At 43.4% G+C, this 24,101-nt stretch overlaps 1 protein-coding gene across 1 annotated transcript in view; it reads right to left on the bottom strand.

Annotated features, from left to right (window-relative positions):
- LOC137423324 (secreted frizzled-related protein 1) overlaps positions 1 to 23,305 on the bottom strand; it is a 74,768-nt gene extending 51,463 nt beyond the window's left edge. The window contains exons 1-2 of the mRNA XM_068110351.2: positions 22,536 to 23,305; positions 8,109 to 8,186 (exon numbers count right to left, since the gene is read on the bottom strand). Coding sequence (XP_067966452.1) covers positions 8,109 to 8,186; positions 22,536 to 23,064 — 607 coding nt within the window. The 5' untranslated portion in view covers positions 23,065 to 23,305. The remainder of the gene's footprint in view (positions 1 to 8,108; positions 8,187 to 22,535) is intronic.
- Between the last annotated feature and the right edge of the window lie 796 nt (positions 23,306 to 24,101).

The raw sequence follows: 24,101 nt of genomic DNA, 5'->3' as shown, positions 1-24,101 counted from the left end.
TGCTGATGTCGATGCGTCACAGGCTCGATGCACATCCCTTTCATGCAATATCTGCAACCAAATACGAACTATGATACTACTTTAATTTACTTTAAGTGAATCTGTTCCAATATTTATGCTTACCTAAAATGAGGGTACTGAACATAAAAAGTGCTGTTGTTCTAGAATGGTAAAACATATGCATAGAAATACCAATAAATAAAAGCTGACAATCTGTATTCTTGCCTCATATTCATATTTTGATCTCAAATCCAAACTTATTGAATATATAGCAATAATAACAAATTTTACTTCACTGTTCCAATACTTATGGAGTGCACTTTACTTTTGAAGCAACAGGGTGAGACATATTTTTTGAAGCAACATGAGAAATATTCGAGATTGAAGGACACATTCCATTTATCAGACTAGAAACTAATTGTTTTCAAATCAGCAGAGTGATGCAAGCTGCAGTGAGATGTGGTACTGCATGACACAATGCAGAATCATCTGTGTAAATAGAGGGTTATCGAGAACACGTGAGGTGTTGTTAATGTTGATGAGGAAGTATCTATTCAAGTTTTTCCTGTTTTCAAACCCACCGATCTTTGACCATCAATTTGGATTCTGTCCCGGACCTGAGAGTAACAGACCCCGAAAACTCAGCTTCTTTGTGAGAGATTACAAAGATTGTGAAGGCCTTGGTTTCCACCGTTAGGAAAAACATAAAAATGAGTAACAATTGCCCAGCGAGGAACAAGATGGGGATGCATTAGCGTGTGTATAAATAGTCGTTGATGTGCATGGGTGAATGCTTGAAGTAGTGAAGGGCAGTACATTTGACAGACTGAAGTGAGGAAGATGAGATAACAGACACAGAGAGATGATTCCACAATTGAGATAATAAGGGGACAAATGAATGTAAGTGGGCAACCAGACTGTCTTTTAGAGGGTGAAAAGGCAATGGTTTATTGAGGAATGTATATGACCTGGGATGGCTTGGGAAGGGCAGAATTTGGATATAACAACAGGCACAGGGCCAAATGTAATTCTGTACAAGATAGAGAGCCCACCAACTTGCTACTGGTGTGAAAGCGACAATCCGTAGTAATCCACCTCCTGTCTTCAGATTCCAAATGATGTGGATGGCCTTGTTTTCAACCACCTCAAGAGGAACCAGGTGGGAAGTAAGAGCACCAGCTCAGAGTGGGAAGCCATACTCCATATTGAGCTCCATATGAAAGCATTGTCCACCATTATGAGCTCACGGTGCAGCTCATGTACGCCTTAGCTTTATGCACAATACCCAGACAGTGACTAGCCTTTGATGGTATGGAGATATGATACTCCTACAAAAGGTTATGGCAGATTGTGAGGCCATGTAGTTCAAGGAACTGCAGCTTCTCCAATGGATGTCCAAAGAAGTGGATTTGGATAGTGTGATTGCGGATCCTTGTGAAGAGACAGAGTCAGAACGTGCAACTTACCATAATATAATGCCATGTTCCAAGTAGCTGATCAGTGGCTTCTCTTTTCCAGATCTGACAAAAGAGATTCCACAGTGGCCACCCTTTCATAAGAGTGATGTATTGTTCTACACAGGGTGGAATCATTGGCAAAATAGTAAAATTGTTTTTAACAAGATCAGAGGGATAATTCATATAAATCAAGTGTAACGTCATCCTTAAGGTGCTGCTTTGTGAAACTTCCAGCCTGAAATGAAGGATCATCATATTATAGGAAAGGATACCATCAAGGGCCATCTGCTGTTTCTACTTGGAGAGGAAATCAAACCAATTTGGGCAGGAGGCCCTGCGTACCAAAACAAGATTGACTGCACTGTGGCAACAATCTAAGACACAAACATATATTTTTCGCTTCCTCTGTCCACTCAAATCCCTCATCCTTGCTGTTGAAGGTATTTTACAATTAATCTCCGGTGTTCTTCCTGGTTTTGTTCAATATCAATTATGAGTCTAATGCACAGCTGGGTCTGGTTTCAAGCAGCTAGTGCACCCACTCCGAACAGGAGCGACAGGAAGATTTATGTTATCATACACTGTGGAGTATATAGATTACAGTAGATCTAGGCTCGGGCTTCAAGAACGTCAGGGGTGTATATTCAGTTAGAAAGTTTCCGCCCTACCGCTCTCTCTGTGGTAATAAACCTTTAGTTCATAAAAACCTGTACGTCGTCATTCGAGGTATGGGACTTTGTCAATATAAGCGCGAGGGAATTGGCATTAAAAATCCGGCAACGGGCCGATTGGGAAGCACACAAATGACGCCATTCAAAAATTATGTAATGCTATTTTTTTCGGGAGGCATGTACGGCTTGATTAAACTTTTGTAATAATTTAACACTCGACCCAAACAAAGCCAATGGAAATCTGACACAACAAAGCCAGACTGTGTTTAATCAGCAGAGGCCTATATAGGCCTAATGTGCTAGGCCCACCAGGAAACAAGATGGTGGCCATATCATTTTGTCTTGGCACTATGGAGGGTGGAGTCAAGCGACAGATGTGGGTGTCTGGCAGCTGTCTGACCAATGGGTGCACATTTCAAAAATCGACCCCCAACACGAACCCCAGCAAACAACAACAACAACAACAACAACAACACAAAGCTCTTGTAGACCTGTGACAGCTTATAAATGCGAAAGTGTCAATGATTTGAGAGGAGGTACGGAGATCAGGGAGGGATGCTACACAGGATCGAATGCACAGATGTGCAGTGCGATTGCTCTAATTTCTTGTTTGACATTAAGGGACCGAGGCCGAAGCCAACCCAATGGTTAGAGATCAGAGTTACAGAAACATTGTCTTTAAAAAACACCTATACATTTCCCCCCAATTTATTTCTGTAGTCAGCCACTGGGGCTTCTGGATGTCATCATCAGTCATAACCTCTCCTCTTCAAAACATTTATCTAAGCTAGTTTCCAAGGCCAACCGCAGCCTGGGCTTCTTTCATATGCCAAGTACTTCCAAGATAAATTTGAACTTCTCACCACCTACAAGGCTTTTCTCCATAGTTCAATGGAATACTGCTCAGCCTTATGGGCTATAGCCCTCACTTCCAATATAACTCCCTCCTCCTCTCCTACCCTCCCTCTGCCCCCCTTGCACTCCCTCTTGGATGCTGTGACATCCAAATCATTGACATCATCCATGTAGAAGCTGAAGCACAAGGCCTGCTGCTCTCCCATTGTAGAAAGATCTTTCAACCCTCTGACCCTCCCCAGTTCCTCAAGGATGCACGCATTCTTCCATCGACCCCCTCGTTGTTAAACTATCAAAATCCAGACTTACTGCTCACCTCCATTCCTTTGTTCCTCTCTTCTCCTGCTTGTAGAACCACATTCCTGAGGCATTGCCATCAGTCTCTTCTCTACAAGGCTTCAAGGTGGCATTGGACCACCATCCGAAGTCATGAAATCCTTCGTCTACGTACCAATGATTTTTAATACTCCAATTAACCCTACCCGATCCAAGCTCTCTTATTCACAGGTTGCTATGTTCCACCGCTCACTTCTCCCCTCTTTTCATTCATCATTACATTCCCTTGCTTTTTCATTCAGTTGCCCACTGTTTGTATGTATTCTTTCTTCCTTCCTATAGCCTGGTGTTGGCTTAGCGGTTAGGGTGCCGGCTTGGGATCCCAGGATCCTGGGTTTGAATCCCAGTTGATTGCTGAATTAATGCCATTGGGGTTGGCTCAGCCTGTTCATCCTTCCGAGGCCGGAAAGTTGACTACCAGCTCACTGGTAATTGGGGCACTGCATCAGAGGTACAAACGTACTTCCAGAGAAATTATGCAACCAGCAGCCACAGGCTGCATACGAAAGACAACAAAACCTTCCTGTTCTTCCATCAACTTAGACTTTGGAGACAAAAAAATATTTTAAATATTGAAACATCTGTTCCAGCAGGATGATGCCCCGCCATATTATTCTCTTTCAGCCACCATCCACAACTCACCACATCTTGAAAAAACACTTCCTGGACATCGGATTGGGAGCAAATGAGTGGTCAGCAAAGTCAGCTGATTTGATGGTTTGTGATTTTGGTTGTGTTGGTATCTGAAGGAAATAGTTTATGGGATGAAACCCCCAGATTGTATTACCAACATACGGAATGGCAGTGCTGATATTCCTCAGTCTATGGTGAGAAAACCAATGGATGATTTAGTGCATCAATGTCATTGTGTACTGATGAACAAGGGGATCAGTTCAGTGCATTATTCTTCCTTGCTCTTCATTTAGTGTGTTCTTTCCCAATAAAGATCTGTAGGGGTTCCTAACACGCCGTACATGCATATGTACATATACGTTTGTGTAGAAAAGCTTGGTGGTGGCTTAACGGTTAAGGCAGTTGGCTTCGGATCTTACGGTCCTGAGCTTAAGCCCCAGCAGTGCCAAAATAACACTGGGAAGCGTCATCCTTCCGAGGATGGATGACTCGGTTTGTCATCCTTCCGAGGTCGGCAAAATGAGTACCCGGTTGCTGGGAAGGGCGAGCCCTTCGAGTATGCTGTGTCGAATAGGATTATGCTCGTTAGCCAATGAAACTGCCACAGCAGCATTTTGTGCCTGACGGTGCAAGGAAGGATCATCCGTCCATATGTATATGTATACGTACGCGTTATGTATTGCATTGTGGTTCGGAGGTGCTCCCGAAAGATTTGGACATGTGTAACGGACGTTGAGAATATCTGATGTCTGTGCGTTGCCAGGTTTTCGTACATGAAATGAACATTTATGTACAGAGAAAAAAAAACACCTTTAGAGGCCATTTTTCCCCACAGAGCAGGGGTTGACCCTTTCAGGCACCTTGGTCCCCTTTTTGAAGCAATGTTTTATGGCCGGATGCCCTTCCTGCCGCCAGCCCTATTCGTCACCTCTTGCGACACACAGGGAATTACCTGTGAGCTGGTACTCAATTTGTGGACCTCGGAAGGATGACAGGCTGACTCAACCCCCCAGGTGTTAATTCAGCAACCAACCAGGATTCGAACCCAGGATCCAAGGATGCCAAGCCCCACCCTAACCGCTAAGCCAACACCAGACCTTATGTACAGAGAAAGGAGTCTCATAAATCCATATGCTGGTTAATGTGACAATAATAAAATCAAAAGATTCTGCAATCCATACTTCTCCTTATTCCCACATTTTAGCATTAGAATTTTCCTCATTTACCACTCCCCTTCTCTTCTCTCGCCCCCCATCCATACCCACCACGGGCACAAGATGGCACAGCCCACGTTTGCCATCAAAGTGTCAATGCGCCGGGTGGAGGCTGTAAAGCGATCGTGTGCCTGCACATCCTGGCGGCGTGCGTGCCTCCGTGGGAACCTCCTCCCATTCAAACCAAGGTACTCTCCGCAGGGTGGTCCGCGGCACGTACACGAACAAGTCGCCTGGCTCTTTGAAACATCACGTCTTAAGAAGGATGAACCGTTTCCCCGATAAATGTGAATATCTTGGTCTTCGGGTGAATATTTTATACTTACCGATATAAAATTACAACTTTTATCGGCACAAGTGACAAACATTTCCACGTGATCTTCTGGCAATTTACCTAACGACTTATGGTCTCGCTCGATTGGCCAGGCAGGCTTTCAGCCTTGTTTCTTTAACATCCAAACAATAACAAATAAAGAGGCAAGAGGTTCCAGATTGCAGAAGATTAGAAAGACAGATAGCAGGAAACATGCGGCGGTGTGTTATCGTGAGTAGGAGACATGGGAGACAGGTGTGGAATGGTTGATTTGTTAGCCACTGCTATTAGGGTTACCCCTTTGAAGCAATTTTTCTAATTAGTCTTTGCAGCTCAAAGGGAATAGTCGCGCAGGAGAAGGATACGACAGTTCTTTGGAATATGGCCATCGTACTTGGAAAACCATTCAGGGTAGAATGAAAGAGCGCTTTGAGTACACAAAAAGGCATTCAGTGAGTTTTTAAATCATTACGTGGTTAGGGATCATTTTGTTTCTTACTCTTTTGCCAGAAGAGGTCGAATTAGCTTGGAATGGAACATTTTGGAGTCTTGAGCTAAAGAATTCCTTAAGGGAAAGATCCCTGCATGAAGGATTGACAACAAACCCCTTTAAGATCATTCTTAGACTGCGTCTACCAAAATCAGACTTGGATCACAGAGTTTGAAATCTTTAAAGGTAGATTTTGCTTGTGATTTTTAGAATTACTATCGGCCAAAGCAAAAAGGACAGCAAAGGTAGGGAAGTTATAAAAATCTAGAATTCTTCACCAACCACAAAAAACAGGACATCATCCCTGAAAAATAAATGTATTCACCGAAGGAATGATCTTTCAACATGTCTACAAACCAAATTATAAGATCATTATTGCACATAATTACAAGAAAATATTGATACAAAATTGAATATCGACCTCATATAACCTCATCAGGTGACTGACATGCTAATCGGTTCATAGGTTCGTCATGAAGGAAAGTGTTCAGCCATACCTGACAGCCATATACAGTACAGCATTTGAATTTTGATAATGTGCCAGCCAAAAAGCCGACATTTAAGAAAGATACTGGAGGATCATTAAATGTAAAAATCTCAGAAGAGTGTCGACTACTACTATTTTAACATCCCAAAGGAATTGACGGTTGGTACGGTGGAGGTGGAACGTTTGGTGGAGTGAGCCGGGAAACGTTTTGGGCCAAAATCTTCCCATGAACCGACTGGCCAGACCTGACATTTGACTGAAGGTTGCTCGAATCTAGCCAGGGTGCGAGCGACAACTCGACTCGTCTTTATAACAGGCACTGCTGGATATTCAACGTCCGCAAATGACCCACGCTGACAGATGCGTCCTCAAGCTTATCGTCCGTCCATTGGATGGCATACGCATGGATGTCACCCTGCATTATTTTGGCAGATTATAGCTCGGTCCAGATTCAAACACCTCTTACCTCTTATGGTGAAACTGCCAAAATCAAGACTCTCTGCTCACCTTCACTCTTTCATCCCTCTTTTCTCCCGCCTCTGGAACAAACTCCCCCACTCTCTTCAATCCCACTCCTCCCTCCAGGTCTTTAAAACAGCTGTTCACCACCATCTCTTATCTTCCCCCATCCAAAACCTTGATCTTTTCTACCCCCGTTAATACACCCAGATCCACTTTTCTGAAATACCGACTTCTGTCCTGGAGGTCCTAGCAATGTCCCTGTGTTTTATACCTCTCCCACCGCCCCCCCCCCTACCTTCCCATGCCTCCTTCCCCCAAGCCCTCTCCCTCCCACAGATCTCCCGAGGTCCCTGCTCTCAAATGTTGTGCTTGTGTGCTTCCCTCTCTCTCCCCATCATGTCTCCCGCTCCCTTTATCTTATGTTTTATGTGTCCGTTTGTCTTTTTGTGATTAATGTTCGCACTTGTAAGAGCCTCGATCTTGTATACAAAAAAACACACACAGGCTAGACAGCTCAAAGACAAGTACGCATACCTCTAAAGTCGAAACTGTCCTGCAAGCACTAAATTGCAGATTGGAGAGCCAACTTTAATGTTTCTCTCCTTTCAAAAATCTTCCAATTCGTTTTCATGGGAAACGTCGAAAAATAGTCTTATCACAAACGCATAGGAAATTCTTCTTTTTGGTAAGGGTCCCAAAAAAAATTGAAATTCTATTTGAGGTAAAGCAGTAAATCATTACCATTTACCATTCCATTTGTTTTGAATTTCAAATACAACTGGGTGTGCAACTCCTTCAACTAATCTGCAACATGAAGATGTACTAAAACCTTCAAAAAACCAAAACATGCAGCACATTGAACATATTAACCTCGGCTTAACAAGAAATTATGACATTACTTGAACAACAATTTTCAATGGGACACGAGAGAATACTCAATGTATGGTATACTTTTGATGACCAGTATCTGTAATTAAGCCATCTCCTGTGGCTGATCTCCTTGCAGAAAGAAACAAACACATTCATTGTAAAAAGAAACACATTTAGATCTTGATAAAGGCAAACAAACACAGCAGGTCTTCAGGCTTATCCTTGGAACAACAGGCTTGGAGCTGCAAACATTTGGGAACGAGAAAGCCATTTTGTTAAGAAGGGGAGTAAATTGGAAATCAAGGTGGGCCGACACTCACCAAATTCGCTCGCGCAAAAGTGCTCCGTGACGGATTCCATCGTTTGCTCGTTGTCGCAAGGAGGACATTTCTTGGTTTCTGAGTGCAGAGGCGGCCAGGAGATCCGGATAGGAACGGCATTTGGTTTGGGTGAAGGATTCATGATCCGGGAAAACCGAGGGAAGGAATGCGGTTGTGGGGCAAAACAGGGGGAAGGGAGTTAGAACACAAATAAACGGGTAGTGTTGCACATGCGGAGAAATTGATTTTGACCGATGCGGGTGTTGGTGTCTCGTCTAAAATGTCAGCCGTATAACACCGGGGAAGGTTTCATAAATGGCCGTCTTTCACATCTCCGCATCTCTCTGGACCATTTAAATCAGCCACATCTCCTCGGACTGTTTAAACCAGCAGCAGCAATCAGTGCTTAATAAATTGTCTGATTGGATCAAGAGTTGCATTTTTCAATCCCCAGAAAAAGTAACAAGAACCATTTGTTCACTCAAGAGTGCCACACGCTCTTCATAGCTTGAAAGTCCAAATTAAGCCCTCATAAATGTGCCCGCTTTAAAGTCGTGTAGTTTGCAGGTTTGGAAACAATTACAGCTATTCTGCAAAGCAAATTCCACAGGTAAAAGAAAACATTCTTGGGTTACCCCCTTCCCTGCCGCTCGCGTATGGTTTAATCAAGAACTAATGGTGACATCAATTTCAAGTGATGCATCTTGTTGCTAGAATCCTTTGGGGGCTTACACCAGGTACAGGCTCTGCCTTCGCTGCTTTTTGACTTGGTCGGGTTACAAAGAGTAAATCGGTCTGCTTCAAATTAAGGTGAAAATTACGTTTTTCCCTAAGAAATGAGTTACTCGACGTGAATCCAAATCTGTTGAATGAAAGCAGCACTTTTCACTCAAGGGTTAGACTGACAAATCGGTAAAGGAAAGTTCGTTTGATAGGCAGGTCTCAGGGTTGGAAGGCGAAAGCACTGCTAACAGTCATTATTGTGCGCACGGAGTAATCTCCGCTGACAATGTCGGCACGTGGAATCATTCATTAAGTTTCCAAATTTCTTAAATAAAATAAGACCTTGTGACTACAATCCTATACACACACAAGCCACTCCGCGGGGTCCATTAAAAGTGTTATTTTGGCATTCCCTGCACGACAATAATAGGTCCCAGTCTTTCCCAATGAACTGTATATTATAGGCATAAATATAGTTCGTTCCATCAACTACCTTTGCAGGACTGCTCACGACTTCATTGCAGCCCCTGCCTTGACCGGCTGGAGAAGTGGAAATGAGCATGGCTGGCACACAAAGCCCTGCTGTGAGCATGCATGGCACACGGGTGTGCGCGGAACATGATGCACAAGTGGGAGTCAAGCAGCTGCCGAGCGACGCAACAGATTTTAATTTGGGTAGAACAAGCCTTTTAGGTATTAAAAAAAGAAAGGATCGGAGAGAAGTCGAAGGGAAGGTTGGTAGGGGCTGCACGTGTAGACCAAATGTGGCAGTTGCAAAATTAATTTGCGACGAAGTTCGAGGCACCGTTGATCCGAATAACAAGGGTCAGCCGTATACGAGCTCTGCATGGTGCACCTGGTAAAATCTCTTGCAGAACCAAACAAAAAAATTGGCTTGCAAAAGATTCAATCAGACACGACAAATCTGAAACAAAACATTCTTTTGCCACCGCATGTCTGAAAAGTATCTTAGGTCCAACGTTTAGCAATTTTCACAAATTAAAATTGATGGTGGACTTCGAGTGACCTCCCTTTCTTGTGGTCCAGTAATTACATAATGAAAGAAAATGTCCTATTCAGTCCATAATTCCCACTTTGTGTGTTGCTATTTCAACAAAACCTTGCATTCGGCCAATGAACACATAGACGTGACTTGATGAGATGATTTCGAGGAAACCAAGTTTTGCATCGACATAAACTAGTTGATTGAATGTGTGATACTAATTGACAGCAGATGTGATAGTTTTTGAGATACTCATTTATGTTGAGCCTCTCTGGTTTGTTTAGCGACTTCTTTTTCTTATTGGGAGCCACAGTGGAGCTTTTAATGCCCAAATCTAATGAAACACCGGCAGCAGGGTTCCCCAGGAAGGAGAAATTGGAGGCGGATGGTGCAAGGAAAAGGGGGAGAGGGACTGACTTGGGTCATTGGAGGTGGAGTGAGGAGGGAGCAAGAGGGTGTTATAGGGCAGCAGGTGTCTCATTGTCATAAATACATTGTTTTGTATTTAAGAATCCCCTCCCAAGAAAGTGAAGGGCCACAGATTTCCAGCCATTTGCTATACCGATCCTGCTGACCATTACCGGTAAACAGCACGGCTAGAGCATCATTTCACCATTCTTTGGAGTTTCAATGAACAAGCTGCGCCATTCAGGAATGGAAGAAGAGGTCCAGTGTACGGTGAAGCCATGTTTTACGCCTTCTCGTTTCAAACCAGCATACCCTGCCCCCCTGGCCTATGGGAAAGGGCACTGTCAACCACTCAGAAGGCAAAAGGACTCATTAACAGCACAGCCTATAGAGAATGACCTGCAGAGTCCAACCCACCACTGTTTGTTCATTTGTCATCACGCCATTTGGGTTCCCAGGAGTAACACAAGCAAATTGGCCCCACGCACAGCAGGCCTGCATATGTTAGCGCAGAGGGATTTAATGCACGTCCAGGTGACTTTGCCAAACCCACTTCCTCCAATGAATGGCATGAATGCATGGAAAGGCCAGGTTGATTTCTACTTCTCATGCACACACAATGTATTACAAAGCAGTTGCTGCTCATTAATATTTTCCTTCCGTTCCACCTGCTCTTTTAATTGTGTCAACTTCTCTGCCTATCATTTTGACACATTGCGGAACCATCTCCGTTGTCTCTGATAGATGTGTTGGCCACGATAGGCCACTCAATCGTCAAACATCACAGGTTACGTAGAATGGTGTGAGATTTATAGATACCGCCATTTTTAAGGATTCACGTTGAACTTGAATTTTGGAGTTGTTGAAACCACGACTTTCAAGCAATCATTAATAATAACCATGCATTCAAAAAATGTGTTTGGAGGTTTTCCATTCCAACAAAATTCTTCAACATCGCCATTTTTGTGTTTGTTGTGTTCGCCAAAAAGAAAAAGAGACTTGAAAGAACATAGATGCGTGCAACCACATAACAATGATATGAGGGTTCATCAGAAAGTCTCCAACCAAGCATCTAAAGTCGGTAGGCAATTAATTATTATTATTATTATTGTATACAAGATAGAGGATTGTGTAGGAGCTAACATTAATCACAAAAAACATAAACGGACACATAAAACATGTAATGAAGGGAGCAGGAGACAAGATGGGGAGATAGAGGGAAGCACACAAGTACAACAGTAGAGAACAGGGACATCGGGAGATCTATAGGGTGGGTGGGAAAAGTATAAAACAAATGGACACTGCTTGGGCTTCCAGGAAAGAAATCGGTATTTCAAAAAATCTGGAGTGAATTAATGGGGGTAGAAAAGATCAAGGTTTTGGATGGGGGAAGATAAGAGATGGTGATGAACAGTTGTTTAAAAGACCTGGAGGGAGGAGTGGGATTGAAGAGAGTGAGGGAGTTTGTTCCAGAGGCGGGAGAAAAGAAGAATGAAAGAGTGAAGGTGAGCAGAGTCTTGATTTTGGCAGTTTCACCAGAAGAGGGTTCCTGACAAATCTTGTGCAAGCTGAAGGAATATTTGGTGATCAGAGCACAGACAGAGCTGGGGGAACTAGGCCGAAGAGGAATCGTTAGAAGAATGTACAGAAGCTGTGTGTACAGAATCGGTGTACAGAAGAATGAACAGCCAATTGAGACCACCAACCTGCCTGTGGTGAGTGAGTGAAAGGCCTTCAGAATGAGCTTCATCGCAGGAGATTCCAACGATTCTGAAAGCTTTGATTTCAACAGCGTGAAGCCGAGCCAGGTGTGCGACAAGAGCACCAACCCAGAGGGAAGAGCAGTCCTCCATCAAGCTGTGTATAAAAGTCTTGTATGTGGTGAGAAGCTCAGGTGTGCCAAGGAAGGACGTCACACGACGGAGGATGCCCAGTTGGTGGCTGGCTTTGGAGGTCAGCTTGGAAATGTGGTTTTCTCAGGAAAGATCCTGGCAGATAGTGAGACCCAAAAGCTTGAGTGACAGAACTTCTTGGAGAGGATTGTTGAGAAAGTAGAAGGAAAGGTTGTCCAGACGGTGTTTTCAGAGAGACATAGTGAGAGTGTGAGATTTGTCAGGATTGAAAGACATGTTCCACTTGTTTGACCAGTCTGTGATTTTGTTCAGGTCTGCAGAGAGTGAGGAGGCTGCAGACTGCCGATATGAGGTATGGAGTGGCACAGAGTGGAGTAGTCAGCAAAGAGATAGAGAGGCTTTTCCAGAGTCAGAGAGATCATTGATGAAGACCAGAAAAAGCACAGGGCCCAGAACACTGCCTTGGGGAACTTCAGCCTGAACAGGAAGGGGAGATGAGAGAAATCCATTCAGGGCCACACGTTGGCTGCGACCAGTGAGGAAGTCCGCAAGCCATGCGTGGAAGCTTCCATGGATACCATAAGAGGAAAGTTTGGTCAGCAGGGTGGGGTGCCAGACCGTATCGAAGGCACGTGATATGTCAAGGGAGACAGCTCTGATTTCCTGTTTGGCATTAAGGACATCCATCCATTGTTGAGACAGCAGAAGCAGCATGTCCAGAGTAGAATGACCTGGTCTGAATCCAAATTGATGATCAGAGATCAAGCCATTGGAGAAGAGGAAGGATTTGATATCTGAAGCAATGATGGATTCCATGACTTTGCTGATAATTGGAAGCAGGCTGATTGGTCTGTAGTTGCAAGGATCTGTTTTTGCACCTTTTTGTGTAAAGCGGTAATGTCTGCTGATTTCCAAGCTGATGGCAGATGACCTTGAGCAAAAGAGAGGGTGAGATAGAGTGGCAGAGCAGGATTTTAGGACCCGTGGGCTGATGCCGTCTGGTCCAGTTCCAGAATCAGAGTCGAGGTTTGACAGACTCTTCTCCACCTTGTCTGGAGAGAAGGACACAGAGTCCAGGAGCAGCTGGGTACAACTGGGTAAGGTGGGTACAGAGAGAGAGACGGGTTTGGGACACAAGATTTTGAAACAAACACAGAGTTGAGGCATTCGGCTTTTTCACGTGCGGAGTCAGCTGTATAGCCGTTTGAGGTAAGGGAGGGGATTGAGGGGGAAACAAACACCAGAAACTGATTTGACCAGACGCCACCATGATTTGGAGGAGGGAGACAGGTTTGAGAGTTCCGTCTTGAGATTAGAGGGATGTTTTTTCCTGGCTCTCCTGAGAATAGACACACACTGGTTCCGAGCTTTGTGAAAGGACCTGAGATTACCTTCCGTTGGATTTGGCTTCCATGAGGCAAAGGCAAGTTATTTCAGGGCAACTGCCTCATCACAAGATTCAGTGTACCATGGACGAGAGGAAGGGTATGACAACTGAAGACGAGATGGGATAAATTTGTGCATGAGAGAGAGCAATTTACTTTGGAAAAATACAGAAAATTCCTCGAGGATAACCTGCTACCCTCTGCAAGAAAGCTGAAATTGGGACGGAAGTTCACCTTTCAGCATAACAACGACCCCAAGCTCACGGCCAAAACTACACTGGAGTGGCTAAGGAACAAAAAGATAAATGTCCTTGAGAGGCCCAGTCAGAGACCCGACCTCAATCCGATTTAAAATCTGTGACATGACTTGAGGATTTCTATCCATCAACACTCCCCAGGAAACGTAACTGAGCTTGAACAGTTATGTACAGAAGAATGGGCAAATATTGCCCAATGAAGGTGTGCAAAGTTGGGTCAAGACCTTTTTTTTTTTTTTTTTTTTGTATGCAGGATCGAGGCTCGTGAAAGAGCTAACATTTATCACACAAAAAATCAAACAGACACACAAAGTATATAATAAGGGTAGCGGTAGACAAGATGGGGAGAGAGGGGGAAGTACAAACACAACGTTTGAGAGCAGGGACATCGGGAGATCTGTGAGAGGGAGAGGGCTTGGGGGCAGGAGGCATGGGAAGGGGGGTGGGGGGGATGGGAGAAGTATAAAACACAAGGACACCGCAAGGACTTCCAGGAAAGAAGTTGGTATTTCGAAAAAGTGCATCTGGGGTGAAATTAGCGGGGGTAGAAAAGATCAAGGTTCGCCCAATCAAGGTGTGCAAAGTTGGTCGAGACCTATCCCAACAGTCTCACAGTTCTAATTTCTGTAAAACGTGCTTCAAGCAAGTGTTAACTCGGGGGGGGGGGGGGGGGGGACACTTATCCAATGAAGATATTCTAGTTTTGTATTTTTAATTAATATTTTGAAATTTCTCCCGGCTCTGGAACAAACTCTCTCAGTCTCTTCAATCCCACTCCTCCCTCCAGGTCTTGAAAACAGCTGTTCACCGCCATCTCTTATCTTCCCCCATCCAAAACCTTGATCTTTTCTACCCCCGTTAATTTCAACCCAGATCCACTTTTTTGAAATACTGACTTCTTTCCTTGAAGTCCTTGGTGTCCTTGTGTTTTATACCTCTCCCACCCTACTCCCCCTTCCCATGCCTCCTCACCCCAAGTCCTCTGCCTCCCACAGATCTCCCGATGTCCCTGCACTCAAATGTTGTACTTGTGTGCTTCCCTCTCTCCCCATCTTTTATTCCGCTCCCTTTATTGTATGTTTTATGTGTCAATTTTTTTTTTGTGATTAATGTTAGCTCTTACACGAGCCTCGATCTTGTATACAAAAAAGAAAAATTGTTTTTCACTTGGAAGGTATGGGTTACGATGTGTAAATAAAGGTGGAGAAAGTCTGATTTAATGCAATTTAATTCCAGGCTATAAGGCAACAAAAGGTGAAAAATTTGAAAGGGGTGTCGACTTTATATATAACACATGTACATGGATATCCAGTGCTGGCAAAGTAGGAGACTGGCAAGCATGCATAGGTTTGTTTGCCATTGTCTTTCTAATGGAAAAACAAGAGGATGAAATTTTTCGTCAGGGCTATTCGGCACCCAATAGTCTACGGATTTTGAAAGATAATGTAGGATCTTTTAAAATCCCAATGCAAGTGCCAGGAGATGTGATAAGGGCCTTAAAACCTCAGAATTTTTGGCATACTGCCTGATTGAATGACCTGCTTGCAAAGTATCAGGCAAAAGCTTGCATGTAATCCAATCGTAATATTTTTATTACATTTGTCGAAGATTCAAGCTTTTGCTTGTACAGAAAGCACATGCAAAACAAGACATTGTGAGACATCACTGCACTTACACATGAATTACAAGGCTCTTAGTAGACAATGGGTAAGTCAACAAAGTACATAGGATTTGAACTTAACTTCCCAGCATCATGATTAACATAATTAATACAGCAACATAATTAAGCTGCGGATTAAGATATAAATGCAAAACAGGCAAACCCAAATCTTAACCAGATATAAATGAAAAACAGGCAAACCCAAAATCCTAACAAGATATAAGTGCTAAACAAGCAAACCCAAATCTGAACCACATACAATTGCTTAACAACAAAATCCAAATCCTAACAAGATAAAAATGCAAAACAGACAAACCCAAATCCGAACAAGAAACAAGTCCAAAAGAAGAAAACCCAAACCTGAATTCGTAACCAAATTAGTGTTGACAGGCATAAACAAATTAGAGGGTTCACAGGCAAACCCAAATCTTAACCAAAATAGAGCGTTAACAGACAAACCTGAATCACAACCAAACCCAAATTCTAACCAAATTAGAGTATTAACAGGCAAACCCAAATCTAACCAAATTAGAGTGTTAACAAGGAAACCCAAATCATAACCAAATTAGTGTGTTCACAGGAAAACCCAAATCTTAACCATGTGAGTATTAACAGGCAAACCTAAATCCTAACCAAATTAGAGCGTTTACAGACAAACCCAAAGCTTAACCAAATAAGTAGTGTTTATAGGAAAACCCAAATATTAACCAAATAAGTAGTGTTTAAAGGCAAACCCAAATCTTAACCAAATAAGTAGTGTTCATAGGCAAACGCAAATCCTAACCAAATAAGTAGTGTTTACAGGCAAACGCAAATCCTAACGAAATAAGTAGTGTTTGTTTACAGGCAAACGCAAATCCTAACCAAATTAAACTTCACAGGCAAACCTAAATCCTAACCATAATAGAGTGTTCACAGGCAAACCTGAATCCTAACTATATTGGAGTGTTAACAGGCAACCCCAAATCCTAACCAAATAAGTAGTGTTTACAGGCAAACGCAAATCCTAACCAAATTAAACTTCACAGGAAAACGCTAATCCTAACCAAATTAGAGTGTTAACAGGAAAACCCAAATCCTAACCAAATTAGAGTGTTAACAGGCTGTTACGTGCTCCTCCCCAAACCCCCTGGTCACGGTGTACCTCCGAGCCCCAAGAGGAGTCACGGCAGAAAGATGTGTTATTCTGTGTCAAAGATCAATGGTGAAACCACACCAATTGCTACCAACAAACAAATATTGTATTAAGGTCACGCAAGAATAACAACACAAAAACAATAGTAATCAATTGTACAACCAATATATATTTCCTATGGTGGTACCATCAGGTTCGTACAATATAACTCACTGTGCTCCAAGTGAGCGAAAAGAAGAACATCCCCAATGTCTCTATTCCCGGCTTCAAGCCAAAGTCGATCCACTCCAGTGATCGTCCGTATGATGTCGTATCGAGACCAGAATCCCGTTGGGTTGGCAGTTACAGTCCTGCTGCCAAAGCTGCGCAAAGGCGCCCTCCAGGTGACCAGGAAATCACACCTTCGGGTATGGACGTTCAATGGCTCACAGTCGGCGAGCCGCAAATTAACCTTCAAAATCCACGTTACACACACACACACCAGATAAACGTCCGAATGCGGTGAAAATGGTTGAAGCGAGATGAAACCTTGAGCGAAGCGCAAGTCCTGCGCGAGTCAAAATGGCCGACGAACCGCTCTCGTGGCGTAACGGCACTCTGGTGATTCTCTCCGGAATCAACCACAAAACCTGTCACGCAGGGTGATCTGTCACAGCGATAACAACTCTGTCACAGGAATCCCTTTCCTGAGAAACCCGAAGTTCGCCTGTGACCTCCGTTCGTCAACGTTTTTGCCCCAGAACTCGAAGCAGCTAGGCTTCTTCCCCAACTCACTCGCTCCGCATTCTCCTCCTCCTCTTCCTCTTCGTCATCGTCCGGTTCCGGTTTCATTTAAAACATTGACTTTTTTACCTTTTGAAAATAGTAATATCTATTTCCCTTAAACGCCAACAATAATAGTACATGGAATCAAAAATATTTACAGTGGATGAAAACCACAACAGCGGAAGTGAAGAATCCGTAACACAGGCAAACCCAAATCCTAACCAAACTAGAGTGTTCACAGGCAAACCTGAATCCAAACGATATTAGAGTGTTAACAGGCAAACCAAAATTTTAATAGAATGAGAGTGTTAACAGGCAAACCCAAATCCTAACCAAATAAGTAGTGTTTACAGGCAAACGCAAATCCTAACCAAATTAACCTTCACAGGCAAACCCAAATCCTAACCAAACTAGAGTGTTAACAGGCAAACCCAAATCCTAACCAAAACTAGAGTGTTAACAGGCGAACCCAAATTCTAACAAAATTAAACTTCACAGTCAAACCCAAATCCTAACCATAATAGAGTGTTCACAGGCAAACCTGAATCCTAACTATATTAGTGTTAACAGGCAAACCAATATTTTAATAGAATAAGAGTGTTAACATGCAAACACAAATCCTAACCAAATAAGAGTGTTAACAGGCAAACCCAAATCCTAACCAAACTAGAGATTTAACAGGCAAACCCAAATCCTAACCAAATTTGAGATTTAACAGCCAAACCCAAATCCTAACCAAACTAGAGATTTAACAGGCAAACCCAAATCCTAACCAAACTAGAGATTTAACAGCCAAACCCAAATCCTAACCAAACTAGAGATTTAACAGGCAAACCCAAATCCTAACCAAATTTGAGATTTAACAGGCAACCCCAAATCCTAACCAAACTAGAGATTTAACAGGCAAACCCAAATCCTAACCAAACTAGAGATTTAACAGGCAAACCCAAATCCTAAACAAATTTGAGATTTAACAGGCAAACCCAAATCCTAACCAAACTAGAGATTTAACAGGCAAACCCAAATCCAAACCAAACTAGAGATTTAACAGGCAAACCCAAATCCTAACCAAACTAGAGATTTAACAGGCAAACATTTATTGGCTCGGGGTTACAATCCTGGACGGGTCGCCATTCCGATGACAGAGTGCAGGAGTTTGTAATTTGTTCATGATGCCGGCGATAACTCGCCTACTCTTCTCAAAAGACACCTTGTGATCTTTGACATCCACCAACTAATACTATCAGATGGGATGCTCAGTTTAACCCCAATCGGAGGGATGGCACACACCTTGATGACAACCCCTACCTGTGAAACACCAAGATAATAGTTTATAGCTGGTTCGGGATTTAAACCCAGGATAGAGAACTCAGAGGGGAATATACATACCTCTAGGATATCCATCAAGGAGTCTTAGCCTTGGAAGTGAATACATCCATTAATGAAGACGAAGGCTTCATTAAAAGGGTTTAAATATTGTAAAAGTTGCTGAAAATTAAAAACTATGCAGAAGGAAGTCATTATTTATTTAGTCTGCAAACTGCAAATGTGTTGGACGTGTTACCATCCCCATCCTCCATGTCGCAAGCCTCCACCCCCCTCACCCCAACCTCACTCTGTACACACCAACACGACCCCCACCCCTCTCCTCCCCCTTCCCTCCCCTTTATTGAGAAGTACTATACCGTACTGCCTTCCAACTCTCTCCACTATTTTATACCATACTGACAGTTTTGCACTCTGTCAATTCATTAAAATCGAGGCTACAACGCAAACTCAAAAGTATTTGTTCCACCAAAAAGGCAGAATACGCGGTAGGTTGGGAACAATATGTTTAAAATTAATATACATTGAAAAAAGACAATAACGAAGGAAAACCTTTGGTTTATGAACATGTAAATGAACAAGCTTACATGCGTGTCCTGTAAAAGCAAGAAGTGCACAAAATACCAATTTATACCGATTTATACCGACTTGTACCGACGGAACAGCGAGAGTGATGAAATGAACACCAACGCAGCACGAAACGCACGCACGCGCACGCTTTCAACATTGACCTCCAGAGGCCACTACGGACGGTCTACCTTCAAATGGTGTTTCGACGGTTTGCTTTGCTTTTCCAATGTGAAATATCAAATATAAATACGAATTTAGACCTTTTTGCCAGAGGTGAAGCCACGTCGAACTCCACATGTGGAGATGGCTATCAGCAATTCACACGGAAACGTAAACACCTACACTTGGGGAGAAATGGGTGGGCGTTGAAGATTGGCTGGAGTAAGGGAGGAAGGGGAGAAGGGAGGCAAGGGAGGGGAGGGGAGGCAGGGGGAGAAGGAGAGGCAGGTGGGAATGGGAGGAAGGCAGGAAGGGAGGAAGGGAGGAAGGGGAGAAGGGAGGAATGGAGGAATGGAGGAAGGGAGGAAGGGGAGGAAGGGGGGAAGGGGAGGAAGGGGAGGAAGGGGAGGAAGGGGAGGAAGGGGGGAAGGGGAGAAGGGAGGAAAGGGAGGGGAGGGGAGGACAGGGGTTGGGAAGGGGAGGAATGGAGGAAGAGGGAGAAGGGGAGTAAGTGGGAGAAGGGGAGGAAGGGAGGAAGGGGAGGGAGGGGATAAGGGGAGTAAGCAGGAGAAGGGGAGGAAGGGGGATAAGGAGAGGCAGGTGGGCAGGTGGGAAGGGGAGGAAGGGAGGCAAGGGAGGGGAGGACAGGGTTTGGGAAGGGGAGGAATGGAGGAAGAGGGAGAAGGGGAGGAAGGGGAGGAAGGGGAAGGAGGGGGATAAGGAGAGGCAGGTGGGCAGGTGGGAAGGGGAGGAAGGGGAGGAATGGAGGAAGAGGGAGAAGGGGAGGAAGGGGAGGAAGGGGAGGAAGGGGAGGGAGGGGGATAAGGGGAGTAAGCAGGAGAAGGGGAGGAAGGGAGGGTTATGGGAGAAACAAGGGAAAATATGAAGGTACAAGAAAGCTGCATGTATATTTCTGATGGGTGTCACATAAAAGTCAATTAATAATACACCGATGGAGATATTAAATCAGGAGTAGATCAAGTTAATTGTAAGGAGAGGATTAAACTTACAAGATGAGTAAACTGTGATAGATTCGACCAGAGACTTTAAAAATGGTACTGTAGGTGCCACTTCGTCGTTTGATGTTCATATGTGTGTTGTACCGTCCATTTAAGCATTTAAAAGGATAGAACACGAACAAACTACCATAGGTTGGTAATCATAGCGCAGGCTTTGAAGAGCCTATTGGCCTCCTCCTATTAAATTAATGGGATATAATATGGCTTCAATGAAACGTAATACGTGCCACCTATAAATCGCTGGAATATATGTTGAATAGAAATAAACTTAGAATTATGGAATAAACTCTGAAAATACAAAAACAAATATTTCATACTGGTGATTTGTACATCGTTCCGATGTGAAATTGTACGTACCTCAAATTTTGTAGAAATTGCAAATTAGTCCTTGCATACGAGTGAGGAAATGAAGGCAGCTCTTTGTTATATTGTTTTGTAGAGTGGAGTGGAATCGAAACGGGTTGCAGAAAAAGGGAAGAAAAGTGTAGTTAGAAATTGTCTGACTAATTTGGTTAGTCCCAATTAATGTCCATGAAGAATATTCAATCCTGGACTTAAAATGTAGCACCGTTCAAATCACACTCAAGACACAAGCAGCTTTTGTTGTATATAAAGTCGAGGCTCGTGGAAGAGCAAGAACAATGAACGTATCAAGACGCAACGGAACAAAAAGAACAATAGAAATGGGGGAGAGGGACATACAACAGAATGGTTGAGGGACAAAATAGAAGGAGATTGGACAGATAAGGTGTGAGGGGAAGAATGAGAGGTAGAGGTGGACAAGATGGATACAGAAGCAAACTCTCTGGAATAAAAAACTGTAAACATGGGAAGAGGTGGGCTTGCGGGTTCGGGAGGGGGGTGTTAACGGGGGTAGAAATATCATGGATGGGGGATGATCTGAGATGGTGGTGAACAGCTGTCTTGAAGACCTGGAGGGAAGAATGAGAAGAATGTGGAAGTTGGGTGCACAAGTGGAAAAAAAAAAAAAAGGAACGAATGAGTGGAGGTGAGCTGTGATTCTGGAATTTTGGACTTTCATTAGAAGGAAGTTCCTTTGTCCAAAATGTTCAGCCAATGTCTGAAACATAGTTATCGTTTTGTCCTTCCGAGTCCTCCATTATACCTCTGAGTCCACTATTGACTGCGAGATATTTCTGACATTATATCAGGAATTCACAATAATATCCAAAAGTTTATTTTTCTCTCTGTCAACCGAATCATTGTCTGTGGAGGACATTTTGTAATAAAGAATTTTTATTTTTATTAGTGCTTTACCGGTTTCATCGAAGGCAACTTTAGGTTTCCTCTCTGTCCGTCCGTCCAACAGTCCATCCCAACTGTGGTTTTTCAGACTTGTTTTCCCATAACCTTTAACAGTCACCTGAAACTTGGTACGTTACTTAATTTCGATAAGTTACAGAAAAAGTTCTAGTTTCGGGGCGTTTCGCCAATTTTTCAGAGTTATGCTCTTTTTGGACTTCGAAAATATAACATCAGTAGGGGAAGTGCATTGCAAAGCAATTCTCGCTCTTGTTTTATGGTATAATTAGTGGGATTTCTCCAACGAAAATTTGATTTCAGATACCATGGAAGGCAGATCTTTTAAATTTTTTTATTTTTTTATTTTATTTTATACCATGGAAGGCAGATCCAAAAGAGACAGGGAGAGGGGTGGGAGAGAAAGAGAGAGACCAGAAAAAATTCCATCAAAATTCGAAAACGCACTCACTTTGAAACGAAAATTCAACCAACCACTCATACAACTCGTAACGGGCAGTAAGAGAACACCAAAAAATGATGGACGCACAATCGTTGTGGTTGCGCACGCTTTCAAGGGTTGCTAAAGGGGGTGAATGCGAAGAAGACTATAAGAAGAATAAAAATAATTAGAAGAATAAAAATAATTAGAATGAAAAAAGGACATCTTACAGCAATGTAATTCGAGAGATCGAGCCATTCTAACTATCAGGGCAGGTAACACAGACGGATAACTGTTTGTTTACCATTGAGTCCTTGTTTTGATAACTTATTGATTTACGTGCGCTGCCTCGGTTGTGCTATAACTTTACAGGATAACGGAGTTGTGCCGAGACCCGAAACCTTGACACCGTTAAATTATTGTCAAGACCAACTAACCCTTAGAGGAGCCTGAAATACCGACCAGGGCTTTCTGAAGGAGTCCCCCCGGCCGCCTGCGCCGTGATGCACAAGTCGTTGTCCAGTGGGAACTTGTCACAGCGAAGCATCTCAGGCCATGGGAAACCGAAAGACTCCATGACAGGCACGCACGAGTTCCGCACGGCCTCGCAGAGGGAGCGACACGGGTATATGGGTCGGTCCAGGCACACGGGAGCGAAAAGCGAGCACAGGAGCAGTTGGGTGTCTGGGTGGCAGCGCTTGGCGAGGAGAGGGACCCACGCTCCGGCCTGTTGGCGGACCTCTTGCATACTCTCGTGCTCCAGTAGGTTAGGCAAGCGCATGTCGCGATAGCCCACGTTATGGCAGAGTCGAAGGTCTTCGGGGATCGGCACGCACACGGCCGAGCGGGAGTAGAAGTGCTGACCCGTCGCGTACGAGTCTGCCTGCCAGCCGTAGTCCTCGTAGAGACTGGTCATCGCAAGAGACATTGGCATCAGAGTCAAAGGGAGCAAACATAGGAAAGCGAGCGCCCCAGGGATTTGAGAGACCATGATGCGAATGTTGTTCTCGTGCACGGTTTAAAGGGACGACCTTCGCAATTTTGGTAATTTTCAGTCAGCAGTTTTGAAGCAAGACCTACTCAACCATAGATGTGGTCGGGTCTGAGCCCGGCCGCCCCCAGGTGCACTCAATGGTGGGTAGCAGATTATCCACCCCCTTCCTGAACCCCGGACCGGGGCGCTGGCTTAAACCCTTGATTGCAGGCGAGGCAGCCCTCCCGCTGCTGTTACTAGCTCAGGGAGAAAAAGCTGATTGGCCTTCAGCTTTAGGGACAGCCAATGAGCTCTCAAAGAGCTTCTCTTTCCGTCCCACCCCCAGTGCTCCATCGCGGTACTTCGCATGCCCTCTTGGCCCCCGCGCACCGCCCCAGACTCGCATCTCTCTCCATAAAGACTTTTCGTTTCGTTTATATTACGGGTTTCAAATCGTCCTCAGGAAAGCGCCTCACATGCAGTGTGCTCAATGCTTTAAAAAAAATCCAGCATACTCCATAATAAACACATATTGTTACCCAATTTTTAACTTGGTTTAAAATCATTCACAGCTTATACATATGTATGTATGTATATATATATATATATATATAGATATATATTATATATATACAGTATAATTATATATATATATATATATATATATATATATATATACTATATATATATATATACATACATATATATAAATATATGTGTACATATAAATATACAATGCCATATACATATAAATATATATATATATATACATATAAATATATATATATATATATATATATATATATACATATAAATATCACGTACCTGAGTTGCTGTTTTGTCATAGTTTACACCAATCACAATACAAACAACTATTTTGCACAATGTATTTGTAATATACGTGATATTACATTTTATAAACAATTGAAGTTGAAGATTTAAGTAAAAAAAAAAAAAATTCCCCAAAAAATTCAACATTTCTATTTTTCAAGAAATTTCACAAAAATACCCTTAGGACATACCCACGGGAGAGATAGGTGCATACCAGAAGTTTG

The sequence above is a fragment of the Myxine glutinosa genome, chromosome 3, assembly GCF_964187855.1.
Source record: "Myxine glutinosa chromosome 3, kmMyxGlut1.1, whole genome shotgun sequence".
NCBI lineage: Eukaryota > Metazoa > Chordata > Myxini > Myxiniformes > Myxinidae > Myxine > Myxine glutinosa.
This window is presented reverse-complemented; position numbering and strand designations above follow the sequence as displayed.